Below are 26,770 nucleotides of genomic sequence, written 5' to 3' on the forward strand. Positions count from 1 at the left end.
GGGGGAAGGGTAAAGAAGCAGATGGGTGCTACTCCTGTGTGCCCTGGCTGGGAATCAAACCCGGGACTCCTGCATGCCAGGCCAATGCTCTACCACTGAGCCAACAGGCCAGGGCTAGTGTAATTTTAATTGAAATAAGTAAAGTGCGCTCATTTAAATTTCTTAAATTATAAATTGTGTAAGTGAAGTCTTTGTTTAATGTGTAACTGTGTCTGTTTCTAAGGCCTGAATTGAATTTTTGCATACAAAATTAGAAATTTCTGGGCAAAAGAAAATTTGTAAAACAAACCCGAAAAACATAAAATCTCTTGGATCCAAGACCTCTAGCTTCAGGGCTCTGATTTCACCCCTGAAGAAATTATTCTCTTCTGTTGGCTCCTACTTCTTGTCTTGTGTCCTCTATAGTCAAACACTCTTTATTCCGTGTGCTAGTTAATTGTCTTTCTTGCTTTTCATGTACTGCCTTCTCTCTGGGAAGTTTGAAGTGTTTCTCCAGCCTCTGAGGGAAGTGCTGACAAGTAAGAGGTTTGGGTGAGAAAAGAGCGGAAAGCAGGGCTGGGACGTGCTGTGTGCAGAACAGTAGGGGGAGGGCGCTAGAGTAAATTGGCAGGGACAACAAAGGGTGAAGTGACTAGAGAAAGAATAGAATAACAACTAGTCTCAGTTTTACCTATTTTGAAAATACAGGGTAGGAACAGCATTAAAGATTAGAACCTTGCTTTAGAAAAATCTTAGAAAAAGAAAAAGAACAAGATTAAATTTAAAAATTTAGAGCCTGTCCTGTGGTAGCGCAGTGGCTAGAGCATCGACCTGAAATGCTGAGAATGCCGGTTCGGGGCCCTGGGCTTGCCTGGTCAAGGCACATATGAGAAGCTACTACAGGTATACTAGTTGGAGCTTCTTGCTCCTCCTCCACCCCTTTCTCTCTCCTCTCTCTAAAATTAATAAATAAAATCTTAAAAAAAAATTTTTTTTTTAATTTTAGAAACTAAAAAACCACGGCTGTAGACCTTGCTAGTTATCAGATCTTTGAAATGAATTGCAATTCTAGAATAAGTGATGGGATCATGAGTAATAGGATTATAGAAAATGGAATTATCAAAACAATCCAGAATGAGTGATGGAATCAGGAGTAACAGAAGATTATAGGGAATGGGATTATCAGAGACAGGCCCTCCAGCTGCCTCTTCCTTTCCCTCCCTAGGACATAGGAGTCCTATGGGTCCTCCATGGGTTGGGATTAATGGTTTATTGCCCTCCACTAGTGTATAGGAAATTATAGAAGGAAAAATAAGTGTAAAACGTACAAAACTAGCACTGGGAGAAGGGTTCCGACTCTCTCTCCTGCGGGACCGAAGCGGGTGTGGGGTCCCCTCCAAGTTTCCCCTACAGTTCCCCAGTTCCTTCGTGTGGCATGGTTGCTACCTGATGTGGGAGGCACGGGGAAGACCCACTGCATTAGCCAAAAATAGTAAAAATTATAAAAAGAATTTTCAGGGAATTGCGGGAAACATTGGAAACCTCATATAGGCTAAGCAACCCACTGTTAGAAAGGTAAATTTGTAAAATTTATATTTTTAATTTGCTGCTTTTGTTGTAAGAAGTAAAGCTAAACAGCTGCTGGGGGTGTGTGTGGAAGTCGACTTAGTTCTTGGAAATGCCGGGTTGTGCAAGAAGGGGCAGGCCCGCCGGATACCTCTGCCTCTTCCCCCTTCCCTAAGAACCCTGGTCAGCAAACTGCCATTCGCAAACAGCTCATGGACCACGTGGGCCTTCTGCATCCTTGGGTGTAGCTCTCAATAAAGTGCCATATGTAGGCGCTGCCTTGCTAGGAAGTGTACCTACCTATGTAGTTTAGGTTTAGAATTTGGCTCTCAAAAGAAATTTCAGTTATTGTACTGTTAATAATTGGCTATATTAACTAGTAAGTTTTCTGACCACTGGGTTAGGAGTAATGACTTATTGTCCCCACTGATGTATAAAAAGTATTTTCCATGTTAAAAATGTATGTTATTTCAAAAGTCTTTTGTTAATTCTTTTATTTGCTGTTTTATCACCCTGTTATATTGGAATCTTAGTTTAAATATTAGAAATTGTTAATAATGTCTTTTTATGTAATGTTTAGTTTATCATTTTGAAACAGTATTGTTTAAAATTTCTTTTGAATACTGAATTATCCAGCAGAAAAGAGACTCTGGAATCCTAAAAGAGACACCAAAAACCTGTTTTTCTTGATTTAATCCAGCTAATAATGATGCTTTTGTCTTTTCCAAAACTTATACAAACAGAAAAGGACCCTCAAGCCCCTCAGTGAGATCTTCTGAGCATGGCTTTTAAAATCTATAATAACCAAGAAAGGATAGTAACAGAAAAGGCAAATAGAGCCCAAAAGAGATCAAGAAAATACCAGCTCTTGGCATATGCCCTTGGAGGATCCAAGGCATATGGATCAGGGCCCTGCTTCAAGAGTAGGAAAAAAAGTCAGTGAGCTGAGGCCTTCCAGGCTTCTCGACCCCAACCAGGGGACACACCTTTGCTGTGGAAAAAAGGGACATGAGAAGGTAAGCTGCCCCCTTGGTCCACGGAGGGAGGGTTCAGTCTCTTCCAGCCCCTTCCAGCTACCTGTGACCTGACCTTGCCCAGCCTGCTCAGACCTGCCACTGAAGGGTTAAAGATTGGCCCCATCTCACAACACTGTTTATGAGCTTAAGGTATTTCTTCCAACTCGCAGGTAAAACTGATCTCATTTCTTATAAACACGAGGGCCATTTACTATGACTTGCCTGAATATTTAAATTTTATTTTTATTTCGAAGATCTCTACTGCAGGTATTAACAGTCTAGTCTCTGTCACTTTGTTTAATGTATAGTGTCTCCTTTATTCCTCTTGCCTCAATGACCCATGCCTATTGTAGGCTGGGACCTGCTCCTTAGTCCAGCTAGAAACACTAATCATTAGGACTTTGACTCTAACTGCAAAGTGCAGAATCATGACCACAGTTCCAGTGCCTCGTAGACTTTTCCTGAACATGTGTGACTCATGCTCTTTATGACATTTCTTAGACTGAAACAAAAATTAAGTCAGTGTTGGCCAAATAAGTTTGTAAATATGATATATATGTTTGCTTGCTTATAGTTTGCATTGGGTGTGGGAGACAGGCTGTAAGCAGGCAGGGTGGTTATAGCCTAGGGCTTAGTTTTAGGACTGGGCTTTTCCCCACACCCTTGACTGATTGCATGATGTGGGTGGTGCACTCTCATGAGGAATCCCATTATGCCTCAGATAAGTGACTTTGTATCAGAGACTTCCTTATTTTGTATATTAGATTAAAGGTTTTAATTTCTACACTGTAGGGTGGGGCAGACCAGGAGCTTGCTCTGAGATTAGCATTAGAGAGGAGAGCAGAGAAAGGCCACGTGGAGGAGAGAAGAAGCAGCCAAGATGGTAGAGTGTTGAGTGAGAAGCCAGTTTGTGCAGAGTTTGTGCAGGGAGAAGGAGATGGGGAACAGAGGTGAATAAGTCTGATGAGCTAGAAACCTTTGATTCTAGGAAACTCGGATAAGTCAGTAGCTTTGTGAGCACTGAATGAGTGGGTTTTGGAGCCCAGTATATGTTGTTACATGCCTGCCGGTGCAAGCTAGGATTGGAGATGATGGCCCACCAGTTCTTGGCTCTGTTGTTTCATTGCCATCTATCTGAATCCTATGTGAACCTGCATGGACCAGGCAGCTGTGATGGCCGTGGCTACTGGTTTTACAGTTACATTTGTGAATAATATAAAACAACTATAATGTCAACATAGATTTAATGAAATTACATTAATGTGTTAAGAACATTTGTTAAGAACACTTATGACTGTAAGAATTTTATTTTGAATCCTGTTATATTGGTTAGAACTTGGTTTTTGTTTAATAGTCTAGTAGGCTTTAGTCACTTTATTGCAGGCGTCCCCAAACTACGGCCCCCTGAGGCCATTTATCCGGCCCTCCACCACACTTCCGGAAGAGGCACCTCTTTCATTGGTGGTCAGTGAGAGGAGCACTATATGTGGCAGCCCTCCAACGGTCTGAGGGACAGTGAACTAACTGGCCCCCTGTGTAAAAAGTTTGGGGACCCTTGCTTTATTGTATTAAAATGCTTATTATAGTATTTGTTAACATTAGCTATTTGAATTTTGCTGTTAATTGCATATTTTTTCAGTCTGCATCAAAATCGGGACATAGGAATTCAAATAGATAGAAAGATGCCACCCAAAGCCAGTGGGGTTTGGGGACCCTTTATTGCCAAAGGTTTATTCAAAACCAATTAATAAAAAAGATTTTTACCAACAGAAAAAGCTTTCCCAGGTAAACATTTAGAAATAGACTTTAATAAAATAATTGACAATTGTTAGGAAATTGCTATCTATGATTTTAAAGCCAGTAGCCACGGCCACCATCACAGCCGTGCAGGTTCTCATTGGATTTGGACGGACGGTGATGAAACAACAGAGCCAAGAACTGCTGGGCCATTACCTTTGATCCTAACTCTTACCCAGCGGGCAAGCAGAAACACACACTGGGCTCCAGAACCCATTCATTCAGTGCTCACAAGGCTACTGACTTATGCGAGTTTCTACCTCACCAGCCTTATTCACCTTTGTTTCCCATTTCCTTCTCTCTGCACAAACTGGCTTCTCCCTCAGCGCTTCACCATCTTGGCTGCTTCTGCTAGCCTTCTCCACATGGCCTTTCTCTGCTCTCCTCTCTAGTGCTAATCTCAGGAACTGGGAGAGAGCAAGCTCCCAGTCTGCCCACATTTTATAGTGTGGAAATCAAAACTTTTAATCCAATATACAAACAGGGAAGTCTCTGATACAAAGTCACTTATCTGAGGCAGAATGAGATTCCTCATGGGAGTGCACCACCCCACATCATGCAATCAGTCAAGGGTTTGGGGAAAAGCTTAGTCTTAAAACTAAGCCTTGGGCTATAACCACCCTGCTTGCTTGCAGCCTATCCCTCCACACACAAAGCAAACTATAAGCGAGCAAACATATACATCGTATTTACGAACTTATTTGACCAACAATGGTTCTTTCCAGGTTTAGCTTGCCCATTCTAGTATTAAACCTGCATTTATATCCACAATCTCATCCCAATATTAATTAGAAGCTAATTTGAAGTTACATTGTGCCCACAGGCACCAAAAGGTTCAGGGTATGAATCAAATAGTAAAAGAATTGTAACCACCCTTCCCTAAGGACTTGCAGAATTTACAGGTTACCCAGCAAACGGTTCAAAGGACTGTCCAAGAGATGCTTCCAACATTACCAGGAGATCCAGTACATCACCCAAGGACTGACTCTCACGTGGAAGAGTCCACACACCGTGATCCTGACAACTCTCACTGCTGCTAAGGTAGAAAAATGGCGGGCCCTACTCCAACCACAAACCGGAAGCTGGTTGGTCTACGTATGGCGAATTTATGAAGAAACTCACTAAGGACTCTCTTTTAATCAGACTTTGGGAAAAGGGAAACTAGGATAAAACAAAAGTCAACTTAACTGTCACTAAAGGTTAAAAGTTTTAAAATTAAGAATTCTGATTAAAGGTAAATTGTTATAAAAGCCAAAAAAAAAAAAAAAAAAAAAAAAAAAAAAGAGCCTAGTCTAATTAGGCTTGAGTCATATGTGAAGAATTCCTGAGTCATACGTCAGGAGTTCCTCATAACATTTTCACCATATGTTATGATGACCACTTAGAGAACACATACTGCAATTAGAGTGAATCTCTGATCTGTTCATGCCAAAAACTGGTCACTCTATCAATTCCAAGTTCCAATTTTCATATGTTGCTTTTGGAAAAATTAAGATATGTGATCTGTTCATCATATACTAGAAAACCAGCCCTGGTGGTGGATTGAGCACTGCCCTGGAGCACTGAGATCGCCAGACTGATCCCCAAGGTCACAGTTCAAGCCCTGGTCAGGGTACATGTGAGAAGCAATCAATGGCACAACTAAGTGGAATGAGTTAATGCTTCTCTCTCTCTCTCTCTCTCTCTCAAATTAAAATAAATAAAATGTGCAAAAAAATTAGTGGGTCAGGGATGTTACATGAAAAAATTAAGATCTTTGGCAAGGATCAACTAATATGATATCTCTAATATTAGTCTATTCAAATCCTACTATATTGGTCAGTGTCCTCTTTCTCCCCTACACCATCCCCTTCCTGGGTAATTAAGTGACAAAAAAAGTGACCAAGGAAGCTATTTCTTAAATCAAATGAGAGGTTTTCCAACAGCCAACAACAGCCATAGAAGTCACCACATTACTGTGAAATATCCAATTAGCAGGCCATTTGCAGAGCCAAAAACATGACACAACCAGGATGACTGAGCCTCAGACTGATAGGAATGATGTCATTTCATCAGCCAGTGAGGCACATGCTCACACTAGCATAGGCGCACACACACACATTTATACACACCCAATCTACACACACCCAATCTAGGGAACACAAAACCCCAAACAAGCAAAGAAAAACAAATCTGTCCTTAGGGTATAAATCTACAAATCACCTGCATGCAGGCGGCAAACACCTTCAGGAACTAGTGACTACTCTAATTAACCCCTGTGGGGCAGGCGAGTGCCCCATCATCTCAAGGGGCAGCCTCTTTTCATTCCTGCTTCCTGCTGTTGCTAAGCAAGAACACAGGCCTGGTTGCAGCACCTTCCAATTTCTGTTAGTGGGTCACTCAGACTTCTAATGGAAGCCCCACCCAAGGCAGGAGTTTTCACCTGTTTTGGTCATCACTGTCTATTCCAGTGCCTAGAACAATGCTTGGCACACTGGGTCCACAGGTTGATAGCATGAACATGAAATGCCTCAATTTTTTTTTCTTTAGAAAGACAAAGTGGGGGGGGGGGGGTATTCATTGGTTGCTTCTCATATGTGCCCTGACCAGGAATCGAACCCGCAACCTTGTTGCTGCGGATGACATTGTTAACCGACTGAGCTAACCTACCAGGGCCCCCAATTTTTAATTCAGTTTTTCCTTTTCAACAGAGAATGGCCAAAGACAGCATCTGCTGGCCAAACGTTTCCTGCAGAACTCAGGTAACTCCGTTTCTCTTGACCAGCTTAAGACAAAAGATCCAAAACAAGCCTTGTGTTCTCTTTAGATAATGATCCTACCACCACTATCCCAATCATAAACCACAGTAGCTCTAAAGGCCACACATAATTTTGTTGGCATGAACGAATCTCCATTTTTTTACCTGCACTCCAGGAGAGATAAGGTTTAATGTTTTTTAAAAAAATAGCTTATCAGCGTTCCATTAACAAGGATCCATTGGCAACCCTGTTTGATACTCCCTGGGGCTCTCCTGTGGCAAGGTTAGCAAGATAATCAAAGGTTCTTAGTGCCTCAGGAAGCAAACTCTCAGAGGACATTTAACAAGAATTACACTTCACAAATCATAATATAATATGCACCGGGCACTGGACTTACCTGTGGCAGAAAGGTTACAACCCTTCCAAACTGCCCCGCCTGGAACCCACAACCCAGCAACTCCAAAAGAACTTTAGAAGCCCTCTAGTTTAGGGTAAATACAACAACCCAAAGGAACTGAAAGTCCTGCCCAGCCAGATCTCACAACTAGCAGGGCTAGCTCCCCTGGACGGTTCTAAATTCCGGAGGAAAACTCCCGAACCCAAGCCACTCCGGGCACGACTACCTCAGACCTGTTCTGGAATCGTGGCTGAGTCAAAGCCTGCAGCCCACACCTGAACAGCATATGGGATAATAACACATCACTATAACGTATCCTTTTTCAATGCCCCAAACAAAAATTCTCAAATCATAAACTATATCAATTTAGATCACTTTAAAGAGGGGTCCAAAAAACTCATCACCAACACTCTAGCCACACAGTTATTATCAGCTTATTCAGAAGCTAATGTCATTTGCTGAAAGGTCATCTCTTCAATGTTACCAAATAAAATCCTAAACTAATTGCATTACTTTCTTATTTGACTTTAGCAAGTAAGACAACACCTTTTTTTCACCCAGTGTTTATAGTACTTTCTTTTTTTTTTTTTTTTAATTTATTTATTTATTTATTTATTTATTTATTCATTTTTAGAGAGGAGAGGGAGAGACAGAGAGAGAGAAGGGGGGGAGGAGCTGGAAGCATCAACTCCCATATGTGCCTTGACCAGGCAAGCCCAGGGTTTCGAACCGGCGACCTCAGCATTTCCAGGTCGACGCTTTATCCACTGCGCCACCACAGGTCAGGCCTATAGTACTTTCTTGTATGGGAAAAGAAGTGGGGTGACATACCCTAGACTGGGTCTGTCTTTTCATTTGCCTTCCAAACAAACAACAACCTAATAATCCTGAGGAATCATTAGAGCCATATTAATTTTATATATATATACACACACACATATATATATTTATGTGTGAGGTTTTGGGGGGGGGGGTTTTAAGTGAGAGTAGGGGAAATAGTGACAGACACCTGCATGAGTCCTGGCTGGGATCCACCCTGCAACCCTGGTCTGGGACCGATGCTTTAATAAACCAAGCTATCCTCAGCACCGGGGCCATGCTGGAACCAATCAAGGGAGGGGGTGTGTTGGGCAGATAAAATATATTATGCTCACTTTGTTAAAAATAGCGCTGCCCTGGTGAGGCTGTCGCCCAGGTGATATTAATGTGTGTTGAGAATCCTTGTAGCCTGGGGCTTGGTTTTGGGATTAAGCCTTTCCCACCCTTTTTGATGTGGGGTGGTACAATCCAATCATGCCTCAGAGAAGTGACTTTGTATTAGAGACTTCCCTATTTTGTATATTGGATTAAAGGTGTTGAATCTACACTATAAAATGGGGGCAGAACAAGAGTTTGAGCTCTTGGTTCCTGGGATGATTAGCATGAGAGAGCAGAGGGAGCAGAGCAGAGAGCAGAAAGAGGCCATGTGGCCAGGAGAAGCAGCCAAGATGGCAGAGTATTGAGTGAGAGGCCAGTTTGTGCAGTTTGACATTGGAGGAGGAAGGAGATGGGGAACAGAGGTGAATAAGTCTGGTGAGCTAGAAACCTTTGATTCTAGGAAACTCGGATAAGTCAGTAGCTTTGTGAGCACTGAATGAGTGGGTTTTGGAGCCCAGTGTGTGTTTTTACTTGCCTGCCGGGTGCAAGCTAGGATTAAAGACTATGGCCCACCAGTTTGTGGCTCCGTTGTTTCTTTACCGACTGTCCGAATCCAATGCGAACCTGCATGGGCCGGGCTGCTGTGATGGCAGCCCTGGCTGCTGGCTTTACAGGGTGAGAAGATGGTAGCTTCTCTTATGTACCCTAACTAGGAACTGAACCTGGGTCGTCCATAGGCCAGGCCAACACTATCCACTGAGCCAACCGCCAGGGCTAGAGAGACATATTATCACCATTCCCACTTATTACAGGGGTAACTTCAGATTAGTGGCAACAAGACCTCCTTCAGCTTTAGATTCCTTATCCTAAAGTGAGGATATTCATAATTTCCAATTCCAAGGAGAATTAAGCATAAAAGAAGCTCAGGCATGCTAGAGTGCTGTTCAGTACAAGGTTGCAGTCAATCCCGATCAATCCTGATCAATCCCGATCAGGGCACATGCAAGAATCAACCAACAAATGCATCAATAAATGGAACAACAAATCAATGTTTCTCTTCCCACCCCCTTCCTCTCTCTCTCTCTCTCTAAAATAAGTAAATTTAAATGTTTTAAAATTTAAGAAACCCTCAGACACAGCACCTAGATTATGGCAAGCACTTGGTGACTATGGGCTATTATAACCACTGTTCCCATTTTATAGATTAAGAAACCAAGGCCTAGGTAACACTGCTGCCAACAGATCAAGAATTTCAACCTGGGCCTGCGAGGTCCTCATGTGGTTCCTGAGTAACAGGTGTTCCGTATCTGGGACTCAAACCCCGGCACCTCCCACCCCACCCCTACTTTCCACAAGATGCTGGGTTATTTGTCTTAGGCAGCCCAGTTACGCAGTGACACAACCAAGCCCTTAGCTGGTTCTCAGCCTCCACACTCACTGAAACCAAACACTTCAGGAAAAGTGATACATTTTTTTAAAGGAATGGAGCTCATTTATGAATAACCACTGCTTTGTAAATAAACCCTTTTGGTAATCCATAACTTGAATCTGAAAAATCAATAACATTTCTTCAGTAATTTCGACTACGCTTTTGTATTTGACAGATTGCTTACGGCTGTGCCCCCTTATCCAAATCATTCCAAACAGATGAGTTGATCTAATTTAAGTACACTCTAGTCTAGGACTTATGGGGCTTGCAGTGGTGTGAAAACTCAATCACCTCTTGGATTCATAGAATAACTGGTATAAATAAATTCCTCAAAGTACACTCTCTGCAACAGCAATGGACAGCCTGCTTCAGTCCTCCTGTTAGAAAACGAGCATCCCAGACCCAAACTAAACCAGCTGTCCTACTTTCTTACATGGGAGTGTCACAGGTCCGTGTAAAACCAGCTGTCCTGCTTTCTTACATGGGACTGTCACAGGTCCGTGTAAAACCAGCTGTCCTGCTTTCTTACATAGGAGTGTCACAGGTCCGTGTAAAACCAGCTGTCCTGCTTTCTTACATGAGAGTGTCACAGGTCCGTGTAAAACCAGCTGTCCTGCTTTCTTACATGGGAGTGTCACAGGTCCGTGTAAAACCAGCTGTCCTGCTTTCTTACATGGGAGTGTCACAGGTCCGTGTAAAACCAGCTGTCCTGCTTTCTTACATGGGAGTGTCACAGGTCCGTGTAAAACCAGCTGTCCTGCTTTCTTACATGGGAGTGTCACAGGTCCGTGTAAAATCAGCTGTCCTGCTTTCTTACATGGGAGTGTCACAGGTCCGTGTAAAACCAGCTGTCCTGCTTTCTTACATGGGAGTGTCACAGGTCCGTGTAAAACCAGCTGTCCTTTCTTACATGGGAGTGTCAGAGTCTGTGTAAAACCAGGTGTCCTGCTTTCTTACATGGGAGTGTCACAGGTCCATGTAAAACCAGTTGTCCTGCTTTCTTACATGGGAGTGTCACAGGTCCGTGTAAAACCAGCTGTCCTGCTTTCTTACATGGGAGTGTCACAGGTCCATGTAAAACCAGCTGTCCTGCTTTCTTACGTGGGAGTGTCACAGGTCCATGTAAAACCAGGTGTCCTGCTTTCTTACATGGGAGTGTCACAGGTCCGTGTAAAACCAGGTGTCCTGCTTTCTTACATGGGAGTGTCACAGAGTCCGTGTAAAACCAGGTGTCCTGCTTTCTTACATGGGAGTGTCACAGGTCCATGTAAAATCAGCTGTTTTGCTTTCTTACATGGGAGTGTCACAGGTCCGTGTAAAACCAGCTGTCCTGCTTTCTTACATGGGAGTGTCACAGGTCCGTGTAAAACCAGCTGTCCTGCTTTCTTACATGGGAGTATCACAGGTCCGTGTAAAACCAGCTGTCCTGCTTTCTTACATGGGAGTGTCACAGGTCCGTGTAAAATCAGCTGTCCTGCTTTCTTACATGAGAGTGTCACAGGTCCGTGTAAAATCAGCTGTCCTTTCTTACATGGGAGTGTCACAGGTCCGTGTAAAACCAGCTGTCCTGCTTTCTTACATGGGACTGTCACAGGTCCGTGTAAAATCAGCTGTCCTTTCTTACATGGGAGTGTCACAGGTCCGTGTAAAACCAGCTGTCCTGCTTTCTTACATGGGACTGTCACAGGTCCGTGTAAAACCAGCTGTCCTGCTTTCTTACATGAGAGTGTCACAGGTCCGTGTAAAACCAGCTGTCCTGCTTTCTTACATGGGAGTGTCACAGGTCCGTGTAAAACCAGCTGTCCTGCTTTCTTACATGGGAGTGTCACAGGTCCGTGTAAAACCAGCTGTCCTGCTTTCTTACATGGGAGTGTCACAGGTCCGTGTAAAACCAGCTGTCCTGCTTTCTTACATGGGAGTGTCACAGGTCCGTGTAAAACCAGCTGTCCTGCTTTCTTACATGGGAGTGTCACAGGTCCGTGTAAAACCAGCTGTCCTGCTTTCTTACATGGGAGTGTCACAGGTCCGTGTAAAACCAGCTGTCCTGCTTTCTTACATGGGAGTGTCACAGGTCCGTGTAAAACCAGCTGTCCTGCTTTCTTACATGGGAGTGTCACAGGTCCGTGTAAAACCAGCTGTCCTGCTTTCTTACATGGGAGTGTCACAGGTCCGTGTAAAACCAGCTGTCCTGCTTTCTTACATGGGAGTGTCACAGGTCCGTGTAAAACCAGCTGTCCTTTCTTATATGGGACTGTCACAGGTCCGTGTAAAACCAGCTGTCCTGCTTTCTTACATGGGAGTGTCACAGGTCCGTGTAAAACCAGCTGTCCTGCTTTCTTACATGGGAGTGTCATAGGTCCGTGTAAAACCAGCTGTCCTTTCTTACATGGGAGTGTCACAGGTCCGTGTAAAACCAGCTGTCCTTTCTTATATGGGAGTGTCACAGGTCCGTGTAAAACCAGCTGTCCTGCTTTCTTACATGGGAGTGTCACAGGTCCGTGTAAAACCAGCTGTCCTGCTTTCTTACATGGGAGTGTCATAGGTCCGTGTAAAACCAGCTGTCCTTTCTTACATGGGAGTGTCACAGGTCCGTGTAAAACCAGCTGTCCTGCTTTCTTACATGGGAGTGTCACAGGTCTGTGTAAAACCAGGTGTCCTGCTTTCTTACATGGGAGTGTCACAGGTCCATGTAAAACCAGCTGTCCTGCTTTCTTACATGGAAGTGTCACAGGTCCATGTAAAACCAGGTGTCCTGCTTTCTTACATGGGAGTGTCACAGGTCCATGGACTAGGCCAGTGGTTCTCAAACTTTTTGAAGTCGGGGCGCATTTAAAATCCTACAAATAATTCTAGGTGCATTATATACAACTTTCTGAGAAATATGTTATAATAATTAAGTCAAATATTAAAGAAAAAATATAAAGTCCAAGCATGCTTTTATGGTAATTAAATAAAATAAATACAAAATTAAATTTATTCCAACATTAGAAAACATTTTTGTTACATTTTTTGTGTTATGCTTTTTAGAATTCGTAAAAAGGAGGGGTTAAAAAAATAAGAAAATGACAATAAAGTTATCTTTTTATATACAGATACAATCCTAGTAAGATTTAGTAAATTTGGCAGGTCCCAGCGTGAATGTGTTAACTTTTTTCATTCTTGTGTTTATGAGAAACATGAGCCTGAAGTGTCCTAGTGATTTCTTCAATGTTTGGGCATATATTTGAAAGGCAAACTCTCATTTCCTCATCAATACATTGAAGAATTCCTCTCTTTTTACTCTTAATTGTGTTGAGTGCAGAAACCCCTACCATACATATCATCTTAACTTTACACCAAACAAAGGATAGAAGAAACTTGCCTCCAGTCTTTCTGGGGAACATGGGGGTAGTGTAAACTATCCAGCATCACAACTTAACAGCCTTTTGCAACCTAATCAGGCAAGTGAGGTGGAAGTTTGGGCAGACTGTCAGCTTACAGCCCATTCTCCACACCTCTGTCCCCCAAAAATCTAAACTCCAAAAACCTGGTTGGTTTTTTGGTCCCCAACAGGCAGATATTTCTCTGGAATACCATAGGGCACACCTGGGAAATCTTCTAGGGCGCACACTTTCAGAACCACTGGACTATGCTTTCATTTCTTCTTTTTCAGTTGCAAGATTATCAGCAGCCAACTGTGTCACTTCACTGCAACCCCAAAATAGCGAACTCGAGTAGTTTAATATCACACTTCGTTGTTTGGCCAAAAAGCTGTCATGCTGATACCAGTGTGAAACACTGATTAGAGGGCAGGCCCCTCCGCACGGTGCGGCTCTCTCATGTGCTCTGAATCCATGACATGGAAACGGACATTAGCATGTTCACTGGTCACACAGTACAAAATTAAAGCAACACGCACATACTACTGTTTACTTCCCATTACTGCCAAAAGATGGAAGCCCAGCAATGATGGTGACAGGGAGACCAACTGTCTTGGTTACCACACAGTCCAGAATGCCTTAAAAGAGGACTGGGCATTCCAGGGTGCAGGCTAAGCAGCTCCTCCTATGAAGGATAATGCTACACAGAGAGCTTGGAGAGTCACACAGTGCATTTGAAACCTGTGGAAACTATCTTTCCCATCTTAAGCTTGAAAAGTTGACTGCCTGATCTGTGGTAGTGCAGTAGATTAAGCATCGACCTGGAATGCTGAGGTCTCTGGTTTGAAACCCTGGGCTTGCCTGGTCAAGGCACATACGGGAGTTGATGCTTCCTGCTCCTCCACCCTTCTCGCTCTCTCTCTTCTCTAAAATGAATAAAAACATGTAAAAAAAAAAAGTCGACTTCACTGGAGCTTTCTAATTCCTTTAAACCTTAAAACATAGTCATAATTTTACATGGGATGCCCCCAGGCCAGTCCTTATTCCTCCCTGACCACAAGAGCAAAGCCATGTACAAAAAGCATCACTCAGCCCTGGCCGGTTGGCTCAGTGGTAGAGCGTCGGCCTGGCATGCAGGAGTCCTGGGTTCAATTCCCGGCCAGAGCACACAGGAGAAGCGCCCATCTGCTTCTCCACCCCTCCCCCTCTCCTTCCTCTCTGTCTCTCTCTTCCCCTCCCATAGCCAAGGCTCCATTGGAGCAAAGTTTGCCCGGGCGCTGAGGATGGCTCCATGGCCTCTGCCTCAGACGCTAGAATGGCTCTGGTTGCAACAGAGCAATGCCCCAGATGGGCGGAGTATTTCCCCCTGGTTGGCATGCCGGGTGGATCCCAGTTGGGCACATGCGGGAGTCTGTCTGACTGCCTCCCTGTTTCCAACTTCAGAAAAATACAAAAAAAAAAAGGATCACTTGAGGCCCTGGTAGGGTAGCTCAGTTAAGGTTAGAGTATCTTCCTGATATGTTGAGGTTGATGGCAAGGTCAGGGCACATATAAGAATCTACCATTGGGCCTGACCAGGCAGTGGCACAGTGGATAGAGCATCGGACTGGGACGTGGAAGACCCAGGTTCAACACCCCGAGGTTGCCAGCTTGGGTGCCGACTCATCAAGTTTGAGCAAAAAGCTCACCAGCTTGAGCTCAAGGTCGCTGGCTCGAGCAAGGGGTTACTTGGTCTGCTGAAGGCCTGCGGTCAAGGCACATATGAGAAAGCAATCAATGAACAACTAAGGTGTCGCAACGCACAATGAAAAACTAATGATTGATGCTTCTCATCTCTCTGTTCCTGTCTGTCTGTGTCTATCCCTCTCTTTGACTCTCTCTCTGTCTCTGCAAAAAAAAAAAAAAAAGAAAGAAAGAAAGAAAAAAAAACAAAATAGACATAGATACGAAGAACAGACTGACCTCTGTCAGAGGAGATGGGGTTTGGGAGGCTGGGTGAAAATGGTAAAGGGATTAAGGAAATTAAAAAAAAATTTTATTAAAAAAAAAAAAAGAATCTACCATTGGGCCCTGGCTGGTTGGTTCTGAGGAAGGATGTTGGCCCAGCATGGGGATGTCCAGGGTTCAATTCCTGGTCAATGTACACAGGAGGAGTGACCATCTACTTCTCCACCCCACCCCTTCTCATTTCTCCCCTCCCCCTCCCTCTTCCCCTCCTGCAGCTATGGCTCCGTTGGAGCAAGCTGGAAATGGGGGCTGAGAATGGTCCAAGGCCTCGCTTCAGGCACAGCATCGCCCCATAGGGGCATGCCAGGTGAGTCCTGGCCAGGATGCATGTAGGAGTCTGTCTCTCTGCCTCCCTGCTTCTCACTTAAGAAAAATAAAAAAATTAAAATTTAAAAAAAAATCCACTAGTGACTGCACAAGAGGAACAACAAATCAATGTTTCTCACTCTCTCTCCTTCCCTTTTCTCTCCCTTCCTCTCTGGCTAAAAAAGTCAATTTATTTTTAAAAGCATTATTTGAGTATACATTAAAAACTTTTAAATGCTTTTGTTTTGCAGAGTTGTCCTCTTCATTTTCTTCTTTTTATATACTCCCATTTAAACCTTTTTAGTAATAAAAGTGGTTAATTTACTGAGCACAAACTACCATGCATCTGTAACCAACCGGTAACTATTGCACTAAGTCCTTTAACAGGCATTCTCACCCAAGGCTCACCAAGCCGTCAGGAATCAGGATACAATCACTAGGCCATTTCACAGAGAACACAAAAAGAGGCGGCACGGAGAAGTTAAGTAACTTGTCTAAGGCACCAAAGTGAGCAAGGGCAGAGGCAGACTGGCTCCAGAGAACATAGTCTTACATGTACTTTGATGTGTTCTGTACAATTTTCCATAGCTACCTGGTTTTAAAAGAAAAAGTACTGACAAGGTCTAGGCTCCAAAAAAGATTCCTTCTTGCTATATGCTTATAAAACAATACAGTCACCCGTAAACTGGTTGACGAATACCAGAGTTCTTTGATGTGAAAGTTTCCTCCATCCCATCTCCCACCCCCACCCCAAGTACATGGGTAACACCACGCAGTTCAGTTGGGGTTGGGGGGGGCCTTCAAAAAGAGAAACCAGGCCCTGGCTCGTTGGCTCAGTGGTAGAGCGTCCGCCTGGGGTGCGGGAGTCCCAGGTTCGATTCCTGGTCAGGGCACATAGGAGAAGCGCCCAGCTGCTTCTCCACCCCACACCCTCTCCTTCCTCTCTGTCTCTCTCTTCCCCTCCCGCAGCTGAGGCTTCATTGGAGCAAAGTTGGCCCGGGCTCCAAGGATGGCTCTGTGGCCTCTGCCTCAGGCACTAGAATGGCTCTGGTTGCGGCAGAGCAATGCCCCAGATGGGCAGAGCATCGCCCCCTGGTGGGCATGCCGGTGGATCCCAATCGGGCGCATGCGGGAGTCTGTTTGACTGCCTCCCTATTTCCAACTTCAGAAAAATATGCGCGTGCACACACACACACACACACACACACACACACACAAAAGAGAAACCAGGACCATATGGAACCTAGTCAGCTGGCCCTAAAATAATTTTGTATGGTTTTTTAAAATGGTTTTACCAAGTACCGTCATCATAAAAACTTCCAGCCTGTGTAGTACTGGCAAGTCATCTCACAGAGATTTATTTTTGTCAGTCAAAACCCCAAACAATTTGCTATAAATAAATGGTGATAGGTAAAATGACATCTCCAATTACAGGTGTCCCTACAGGAGGAGACAATAGCACACAGAGCCCTCTAGCTACTTCAAATAACCTTGCACAGTCGTCACTGCAAACCTTACAATCCTGTACATTAATAGAGGTAAACTACAGATTTGTTATATATTTCAATCATCAGAGACTTTTCTGAAAATGAAAGTCACTTACATCACTACTAGATCTTGTTTATTATTGATTTTTAGAGAAAGAGAGAAACATTGATTTGTTGTTCCACTTATTCATGCCGTCATTGGTTGACTCTTGTATGTTCCCTAACCGGGATCAAACCCACATCCTCCCCATGTCTGGATGACTCTCTCACCATAACACCTGGCCAGGGCCCAGACCTATTTTTCAAATGCGATAATTTTGTGGTGTTGTAAATTTGAGACAAAGAGGAATTGTAGGGAAAAGCGAGGGGAAATAAGTTTTGTTGTTGTTGTTGTTGTTGTTGTGTGTGTGTGTGACAGAGAGAGAGATAGAGGGAGAGACAGAGAGGGACAGACAAACAGGAAGGGAGAGAGATGAGAAGCATCAATTCTTTGTTGCAGCACCTTAGTTGTTCATTGATTGCTTTCTCATATGTGGCTTGATGGGGGGGGGGGGGGGCTATCGCAAAGCAAGTTACCTCTTGCTCAAGCCAGGGACCTTGGGCTTCAAGCCAGCAACCTCTGGGCTCAAGTCAACGACCATGGGGTCATGTCTATGATCCCATGCTCAAGCCAGATGAGCCCACACTCAAGCCAGCGGCCCTGGTGTTTCAAACCTGGGTCCTCTGCGTCCCAGTCCAAAGCTCTATCCACTGCGCCACCACCTGGTCAGGCCTGGCCAAGGGTTTTTGAAACACATTTTCTGAAATTTGGGGGGGGGGGGGTTTATAACTCCACAATATCCAAAAAAGAAGTTAAAATTAGATACTTCTTATAGAGATATGCATTTGATCTTGTTTAATACACAGAATACCGCCATCATTCTTTGTAAGCTGGTCTGTCCCATTTCTCAGACAGGGAGACTTGTGACATCAAATATTTTCATCATTTGCAAATATTTACTGAAGGCTTGTGGGCCCAGGAAACCTCATTCTGGAACAAATTCAGTGACTGCTGCCAAATTCCACAAGCTCTCAGCACCTGATAGGGGCAGGCTCTTCCAGAACATCTCTTTCCTGAGGCTCTCCTCAGTAGCTACCAGGCTTCGGTGATGAACTGAAAGTGAGTCTGGGCACACTTCCTTGGCTTCCTTTACATTGTTAAGACATGCAGGCCTTTTTATTCTTTACACAGATACGGTAAAAAATGAAGTTTCAGTGGTTACAACCTGTCATCTGACAGTGGTCAACCTGTAACCAAGGCATAGGAGGACTTATCTAGGGGGACATCAAGCACTATTGAGATAATTTTAGGTACCCTGAATTTCTCCCAAAAGCTCTGATTTAAGAAATATGAGCAAACAAAAGATGTGTCCCCAGGATGAAAGTGTTAATCAATTTTTTTAAGCTTGCAATTCATAATGCACACCCACATTGCATGTTTTTGTTTTTGTTTTTTTTGTATTTTTCTTAAGTTGGAAATGGGGAGGCAGTCAAATAGACTCCCGCATGCGCCCAACCGGGATCCACCGGGCACGCCCACCAGGGGGCAATGGTCTGCCCATCTGGGGCATTGCTCTGCTGCAATCAGAGCCATTCTAGCACCTGAGGCAGAGGCCAAGGAACCATCCTCAGTACCCGGGCAAACTTTTGCTCCAATGGAGCCTTGGCTGCGGGAGGGGAAGAGAGAGACAGAGAGGAAGGAGAGGGGGAGGGGTGGGGAAGCAGATGGGCACTTCTCCTGTGTGCTCTGCCCGGAAATCGAACCCGGGACTCCTGTACACCAGGCGGACGCTCTACCACTGAGCCAACCGGCCAGGACCATACATTGCATGCTCTTAAGTGAGCCATTTCAACCTTTTTCATCTCATGGTGCACAAAAAACTAATTACTAAAATCCTACAGCACACCAAAAAATGTATTTTTTGTCAATCTGACAAGAAAAATAGGTTATTTTTTATTTATTCACACCAGACGGCTATTATTGTGTTGGCTGTTGTCATTTTTTATTTGATAATCTAAGGGAAAAGGGGTCACTGCCCCTGACTAAATAGTCAGCGATTGCCTGTTTTAAAATTGCTCGCACACTGGTTGAAAACCATTGCTCTACATCAAATGGAAATTCATATTTAAAAAAAAAAAAAAGTTCATCACAGATGGAAAGAGGTTAATAAAGCAACAAAGGATCAGCAACACTTAATTTGCTTTCTTCAGGTAGGTAAGGCTAACTTAAGCATCCAGACTGTCCTTCTGAACACAAAGTTTCCAATAAAACGGGGGAAGGAGGTAGGAGAGGGCCCTTAGTAACAATGGCTCCAGGGCATCAGAAATGAACTTGAATGGCAAGAAAGTTCATTGCAATTGGTGCACAGACAGGTAACTGATTATACTACATTAACTTGGGAGTTTTTCAGAATAGAAGGGTTTTTTTGTTTTAGAAGGGGTTTTTTTGTTTTGCTTTATGAAATCATCAGCATTCCCTGTACCACTTCATATAAATAACAATGTAACCTTTTATTTAATGAAAACAGTTCTATAATTAAGGGGAGATGCTCAGAGCTTCATTATTGGCTAGTTCCTTTTCTCATTTCAGCCCTTTCCTATAATCCTTCTTCCTCCAGCAACAGCAACTTCCCCTAATTCCAAAAATTCCTGTTATGGGTTAATGTGCTAATTTCACCAACTCTGTAATGTGAACACTATTTAGAAGGTAACATCAAGATAGTATTTAATAACTGTGTCAGAAGAACCAGTTTAAACATGGCTAAGGCTCTGGTCAGTTTGCTCACTAGATTGTGTTGGCCAGTGTATGGACTCCCCCGTTCCCTCCCAGTCAGGGCACACAAGAGAAAGGACCATCTGCTTCTCCATTCCATCCTTCTCTCCCTCTTCCCCTCCTGCAGCAATTGGTTCCAGTATGGACCCAGTCACTGATGATAGCTCTGTTGATTGGAGCATCAGCCCCAGACCGGAGTTACTGGGTGGATCTCGTTTGGAGTACTTGTAGGAGTCTGTCTCACTATCTCCCTTCCTCTCACTTAAAAAAATAAATAAATAATTAAGAAAAAAAGAATGGATAAAGATTCTTTATTTTCAAACAAGACACTTAAAGGAGAAGAGAAAGGAAGGCTGCATGATTTCTTTCCCCATTCCTTAGAGTAAGATAACTGACTTAAAAATATTACTTTCACACTTTTCCAAGAAGGCCATAAAGGATGTCCATCAGGACTGAAGCATGTACATGCAAATACACGGAACAGCTTAGAGCAGTCGTGACCCACAGGTTGAGAACCACTGGCTTAGAGGAAGAAGCACTGGACATCAGTCATGGGTCCTCGGATTCTTACACCTACAAAAGTACACGCAAGAGCTTATCCACCCGAAGTGTTTCCAGTGTCAGCCTCCTGGATGTAATCTAATGAGGGTACAAAACATATGAGAGTCAAACAGAAGGGTTTCACTCTGAGGTCAGAGAGAAGAAATGAATAAAAAATATTTTTAACTTTCTGCTAAAGAGCTCAAGTACATAAAATACATAAAATATTAACCCTCTTGGACCTGGCTGGTTGGCTCAACGGTAGAGCATGGGCCCAGCATGTGGAAGTCCCCAGTTCGATTCCCAGCCAGGACACACAAGGGAAGCGCCCATCTGCTTTTCCGCCCCTCCCCTTCTCCTTTCTCTCTGTCTCTCTCTTCCCCTCCCCCAGCGGATGGCCTGGGCGCTGAGGATGGCTCCATGGCCTCTGCCTCAGGGGCTAGAATGGCTCTGACTGCAGCAGAGTAATGCCCCAGATAGGCAGAGCATCGCTCCCTGGTGGGCATGCCGGGTGGATCCCGGTAGGGCGCATGCAGGAGTCTGCCTGCCTCCCGCTTCTCACTTCGGAAAAATATAAAAAAAATAACAAAAATAAAAAATACTAACCCTCTCAAGTAATGTAGATAATGTTGGAGGCATTTACATTCTCAGTGATTAGCAATATATACAAATGCTTGAAATGAATTGGATGTAAGATGTGCTTTTAAAATCAGCAGGGCCTGACAGGTGGCACAGTGGTAGAGCATCAACCTAGGACACTGAGGCCCCAAGGTTGCCAGCTTAAGCGCAGGATCATTGACATGACCCCATGGTCACTAGCTTGAACCCAAAAGTCACTAGCTTGAAGCCCAGGGACACTGGCTCTAGCAAGGGGTCACTGGCTCGGCTTGAGCCAAGCACCTATGAGAAGCAATTAATGAGCCACTGAAGTGATGCAACTGACACTTATCATCTCTCTCCCTTCCCATCTGTCTCTCTCGTGCGGTAAAAAATAAAAAAATTAATAAATTAAAAATAATAATAATAAAAAAATGAGGTGTTGGGGAGGTATGGGGGTATTAAAGAGGAAAAGACTGAGCTGGTTACTGTAGCTGGGTGGGGGACTCCACAGGGGTCCATTACGTTTTCCTATTTTCATAAGAGTATTTTTAAAGAGATTATGAAAAAACACTATTTATGTATGCACTGTATTATGTTTGACAACACTTCTGCTCTGTAAAGCGGAAGTATCACTTGAAACACTAACAGCAGCTTGGGTCCCACACCTGCCATACTTTTGTTGAAAAACCAAACGCCACTGTTTCAGATTTGCTGGGACAAAACCATGCCACTGTTCCCAAAACCCTCCCAAATTACAGTTCCCCAGTGTCCTGAACAGTAGCTCAGAATCCAAATCCAACTGAAAAGTTGGTGCAATTCTGACAAACAAAATAACTAACAAGGGATTTTGATTAAAACCTCAGAAGAAAGATCCTAATCCAATACCAGAAGCATTTTTATCCCTCATGTCAAGCAGATAAGCGTCTCCAAGCTTATGAAAAGGAAGGGGACGGGAAGGGGTCCCAGACCCAAGTCAAACCCCACACCACCACCGCCCCACCCCGGGGCTGACAGCGGACCAGGTGCAACATTGTGGAGCTGAAGCCACCCGCCCCGCCGAGACCCAGAAGACCCCACAGCCTGAGACCCGGCCGCGAGCGCTCCATCTCAGCTCCCACTGCGGCCCCACCGCGTGGAGGTGGCCGAGCCCCACCAGTGGAGGTGGCAGGAGCTTGACGAGTGACTCCGGGGCGCCCCCTGAGGTCCAGCGGCGTCACCGCACCTTAGGAAAACGGAAAGCCAGCGTCACCGAAGGCTCTGACATTTTAACTTTGCCGGGTTCCCAGCGCGGCTGCACCCTCTCCCGCCGCACCTTTACAGACCACATCCCCTTTTCCTCCCGACTCACACCACTGCTGTCTCTTCCCGACTTCCCTGGCTCCGGGGCCAAGCGATAGGCTATTTTACCTCGCAACGTGGGCACGGAAAGAAAATGTGAAGATGAACATTGTCCAAGCCCCACGAAGGCGGCCTCCCTAGCGAGCAATCCCATTTTAGATTTCAAGCTTCCTCAAACCAGGGGGGAAAAAATCACGGCCGGCCCACTGTGACTGCATGTCGGCAGTTAGAAGCCAGAGTAGAATTAGAAATCCTCCTATTTCGCAAGGCTGCTTTCCTGTTGTCTCCCACTGTCCCCAGTAAAGTGTGACCCGTACAAAGCTCAACCCCAGGGCGCACCTGAGCTCACTCAGGCGGCAAGTCCCTGGCAAAGAGAAAAGTCTAGAAAGAGCAGATGACCAACATCAATACTGAGCAGTAGTCCTTTAAGGAGAGAGCACTATAAGGGGAAATGTCCACACCGCTCCCAGCCCCATGGTTACAAGGCTCTGGTGGGCAAACCCTAGGCCTCGGGGTGAGTGTGGACACACGTCCTCCCTTAGTATTGAGCTGGGTTTCCAGGCTGTGGCAGAAGCTCAGTGTGGTTCCAGGGGCTGAAGAATAGGCAGAGAGAAAGAGGGACCGAAGAAAGGACGATGCTTTGCCTCTCTCTACCCCTCATGGCAGTCCCCGTGCATGCGAAGGGGACACTCGCTACCGGTCCCGAGGGCAGCAAAAGCGCCCGCGCCCTCCTCTAGAGCGCACGACGGGGCTGAGGGACTCGCTGCATCAAAACCGAGCGCTCAGGCCGCCCGGGGAGCAAGCGGCTGTGACCAGGCAGAGCAAAAAACGTCGGGGTACGTTTTCCCTTTTTTTTTTTTTTTTTTTTCTTTCAGAAAATCTCCATCTCCAGGTATCCAGGAGCTGGTGGATGAGCAGGCAGAAAAATGGGTAATTCTCTATCCTTAGGAGAACGAAGGACGAAAAGTGAATCGCCCCCTTCTTCCCACACCTTCCCCAGCTAGGGCAGAGGATGTGGCCTCCACCCCCGGGAAAGGGCTGGACAGATTCAAGGGAGCTCGGGGATGCAGCCCGGAAGACCTGCGTGATGGTAGAGGAAGGCGTCTAGCCTCTGCCCTTCTCCAGGATAGAAAGGAAGGGGTAGCAGGTCTGCCGGTGGAGGGCTGGAAGTGGACGATCGCCAAACAGCACACCGCTACGTGCTGTTACTTATTGTCGCCATCAATAGCCAACACTTTCCCTGTCTTAACCCGGCCAGAAAGGAGTGGGTCTGGGTCCGCCAACCGCGAACAGCCTGCAAAAGGGCAAAGATGAAGGTAGGCAGGCGCGAGCGAGAGGGAAATAATCCGCCCCGCGCGAACAGCAGTCCAATCGCCGACGCAACCCCCACGCCCCGACCTGAGCAGCCCCGCCAAGCAGTTTCAGGGTAAAGGGGCTGGGCGGGTCGGGGCTCGGGAGGCTGAGATCTCCTTAGACTGCCTGCTCCCTGCCCTCCCACCGTGCCCAGGCCCCCGCGGCCGGGAAGGCAACCTCGCGCCAGCACCGAAATGCAGCCCGCGCTCCAGCGCCGAATGGGGGTCACCCTGGCCCCCGAAACCAGAATGCAGACCGTTCCCAACATCCCCAATCCTCCACGGTCAGCTTCCAGCTTCCGTCTCCCGAGACCCAGCCTCTCCATAGGGTCGGGAAGAAGCAAAGCAAGTCCCACTTCTGATTCTGAGTTCCATTAAAACCTGCCTGAGCAAGGGGCGCACACTGGGCCCCTCAAACCCACAGAGGCATTCTCCGGTGGTCCCAACTCTACCTCAACAGCCTCAGAGCGCTAGCTCTCCCAAATGGCTGCAAGTCGGCAAAGCGAGTCCCTTTTTCTCCCGACTCGGGCTCCCCAGGCCTCCCGAACCCGAGCAAGAGCAGACCCCTGCGGCCCCTGCTCCCCGCCCCAGTCAACCCCTTCTTCAACCCTCCACAACCACCAGCCTCTCTAAACGCCGTTAAAGCCAGCGGAGTGGATCCCCCTTTCCTCCCCGGGCGCCCGGACCCCCTCTACCCTCTCCAGGGTTCCCGGGACGTGCTTCGGAGCTCCGTCCCCCGGCCACAACTCCGCATCCCCCGCGCGCCTGCCAGGGCCGCGCGTCCCCTCGGCGTTCAGCACTCACCCGGGAAACACACGACATAATGGAGCACAGAACTGGTGACTTTCAGGAACAAAATCCACCAACACGGTTCCAGTAACCTCCGCATGTCCGAAAACGCACATCGAAAAAAGGAAAGCGGGGGGGGGGGGGGGGGGTAAACTTGTTGAATAAGTTCCTGCCTCCGTGTGAGCCTACGCTAAACCCGGGCTCTTCCCCTGATCGCCGGTTCAACGGGCCCTCCGCGCTCAGCGGTCCGAATCTCCCCGGAATCAGGAAGCCAAGTGTCCTCCGGAAAACCTCAAAAAGTGACCAGGAACGTGGAGCCACGCTGGGGACGATCCTCGGTGGAGAAGGGCTGCTTTCCGTTCAAAAGGGAGCGAGCCGAGCAAGCCAAGGCGGACAGTCGGCGGGCGGCGGCGCTGCCCGGGCCCGGGGCAGGCAAGGACCACAAGCGGCAGCGGCGGCGAGCAGCCGAGGATCCCCAACTTGAGTCGGCAGCGCAGCGCAGCCCAAGAGCCGACGACGGCAGCGGCGGCGGCAGGGCGCGTCTCCGGGTTTCAGGCAGGCAGCTCCTTCCAGGGCCCCGGGAAGGAAGGAGGCATGTTTGCGAGCAGGGGAGGGGAGAGGCGAGGGGAGCGAAGAGACCCCCCAAAATAGAAACGGCAAGAGAAAAACACAAAGGATCTTAGAAGGACGCTGGGGCTAGGGCGCCTTCAGTCCATGCTCCTGAAAGTTGTGGCTCCTGCGCAGGCTGCGGAGGAACAGGGAGCGCGGGGCTGGAAACTGGCCATGCCTCCATACAGGAAGTAACATGTGAGCATGGATCCTGGCAGAGACTTTAAAGCCGGCGAGCGAGCGAACGAGCGAGCAGGGGGCGCGCGGCGGTGACGGGGGCGCGCAGCCAGGACGGCGGGCGCGCGCTCTCCACGCTCTTAAAGCAGCCACGCTCTGCTATCCCCTCGGAAGGGTCTCACAGCCCAGTTTTCCTCCGGCGCTGATCCGCGGACACGCCTAGGGCAGTGTCGGGGCAAAGGAAGGCTCTGGCCCGGTCTTAAGAGGGAAAAGGGAAGCTGCTTTCTGGGCTAGCGAGTCTTTGCCAGATTCCCGTACTGCAAGCTCTTAAGGGCGCCCCGCTTTGAACGGACTTGGCGAGGTCTCCCCCTCTCCGTGTTGCTCGCGGACTCGTGACTTAGGAGGGTTTGGGGGAGGCTAGCTCGGGTCTGAGGAGAGGAGGGAGGTAAGCTGCCTCTTTAGGGCTCCAGGGTATCCTTAGGTATTCATCGTCCAGGCAGCACCGCGGCGGGGCGCGCCCTACTCACTCCCTGCCTGCACCCCCAGCCCGGCCCATTCAGCTGCCTGGAAACAAAGCCCAGTGGCCTTTGCACTTGGACTGCATTGGGACTTTATTTTTTATTTATTTATTTTTTTAATTCTTGGGCTTCCATTGGCCTAGTTCATGGCTGGTATGGAAGAAGGGGAGAAATATCGATCTTGGACTGGCAAAATCCAACCCTTCGGAGCCCCACACCCCATGTCCTCCCGCCACCGTCATCGGTGGCGGAGTTTTCTCAACTCGCCGCTCCAAAGAAGGAAGTAAAGGTTCCCGTACTCCGGCCTGGTGGTAGGGAGGTCACAGAAAGTGCGCCTCTTACCCCCGGCTGGGTGAAAGCAGTCCCGCTGGGCAGTACCGATTTCCTGGTAGCTACCTGGAGAGCGACAGCCTCTATAGCAATCGGGGAGAAGCGTCCTGGGGGAAATGGGAGGACTGGGCTTATCTGTAATGAGTTTTGTCCCTTGGCTTTTGGTGAGAAGATCTTTATCGCTTAGAGTTCTGTGCGCCCTATTTTTCTTTTACTCTAGTAGTGCTAACAGCGGGGGAGGCGGGCTTTTATTAAATGTATATTTGAGCCAAGATAATTAGCCAGTTACAATTTTTGGCTAATTTTTCTGCCTCTATTTAAAAGCCATCTTGATATGTTTTTAACGCTGCTGCTGTTTTATCTCACCTTGCAGGGTCCCCCCACCCACCCAAACATCCCAACCGGATGCAAAGTTTCAAATAATATACAGATGTTCCAAGATCCAACCGCAAGATGTGATTAGGGAAGCAGTTTCACACCCACACTT

General features: G+C 46.5%; 1 protein-coding gene and 1 non-coding gene across 4 annotated transcripts in view; one reads left to right on the plus strand and one right to left on the minus strand.

Moving 5' to 3' along the window:
* Positions 1–26,291, minus strand: part of PTPRG (protein tyrosine phosphatase receptor type G) — a 926,569-nt gene extending 900,278 nt beyond the window's left edge. The window contains exon 1 of one of the 3 annotated variants that reach the window (XM_066245729.1): positions 24,665–26,291. In XM_066245729.1, coding sequence (XP_066101826.1) covers positions 24,665–24,749 — 85 coding nt within the window. In that variant the 5' untranslated portion in view covers positions 24,750–26,291. The remainder of the gene's footprint in view (positions 1–24,664) is intronic. The other 2 variants (XM_066245728.1, XM_066245730.1) reach the window with 2 other exon arrangements.
* On the plus strand, positions 16,549–16,624 carry TRNAP-GGG (transfer RNA proline (anticodon GGG)). The gene has a single exon. It is a non-coding gene; the product is annotated as a tRNA-Pro (tRNA).
* Positions 26,292–26,770: the final 479 nt, after the last annotated feature.

Source organism: Saccopteryx bilineata, chromosome 10, assembly GCF_036850765.1.
Source record: "Saccopteryx bilineata isolate mSacBil1 chromosome 10, mSacBil1_pri_phased_curated, whole genome shotgun sequence".
Classification (NCBI taxonomy): Eukaryota; Metazoa; Chordata; class Mammalia; order Chiroptera; family Emballonuridae; genus Saccopteryx; species Saccopteryx bilineata.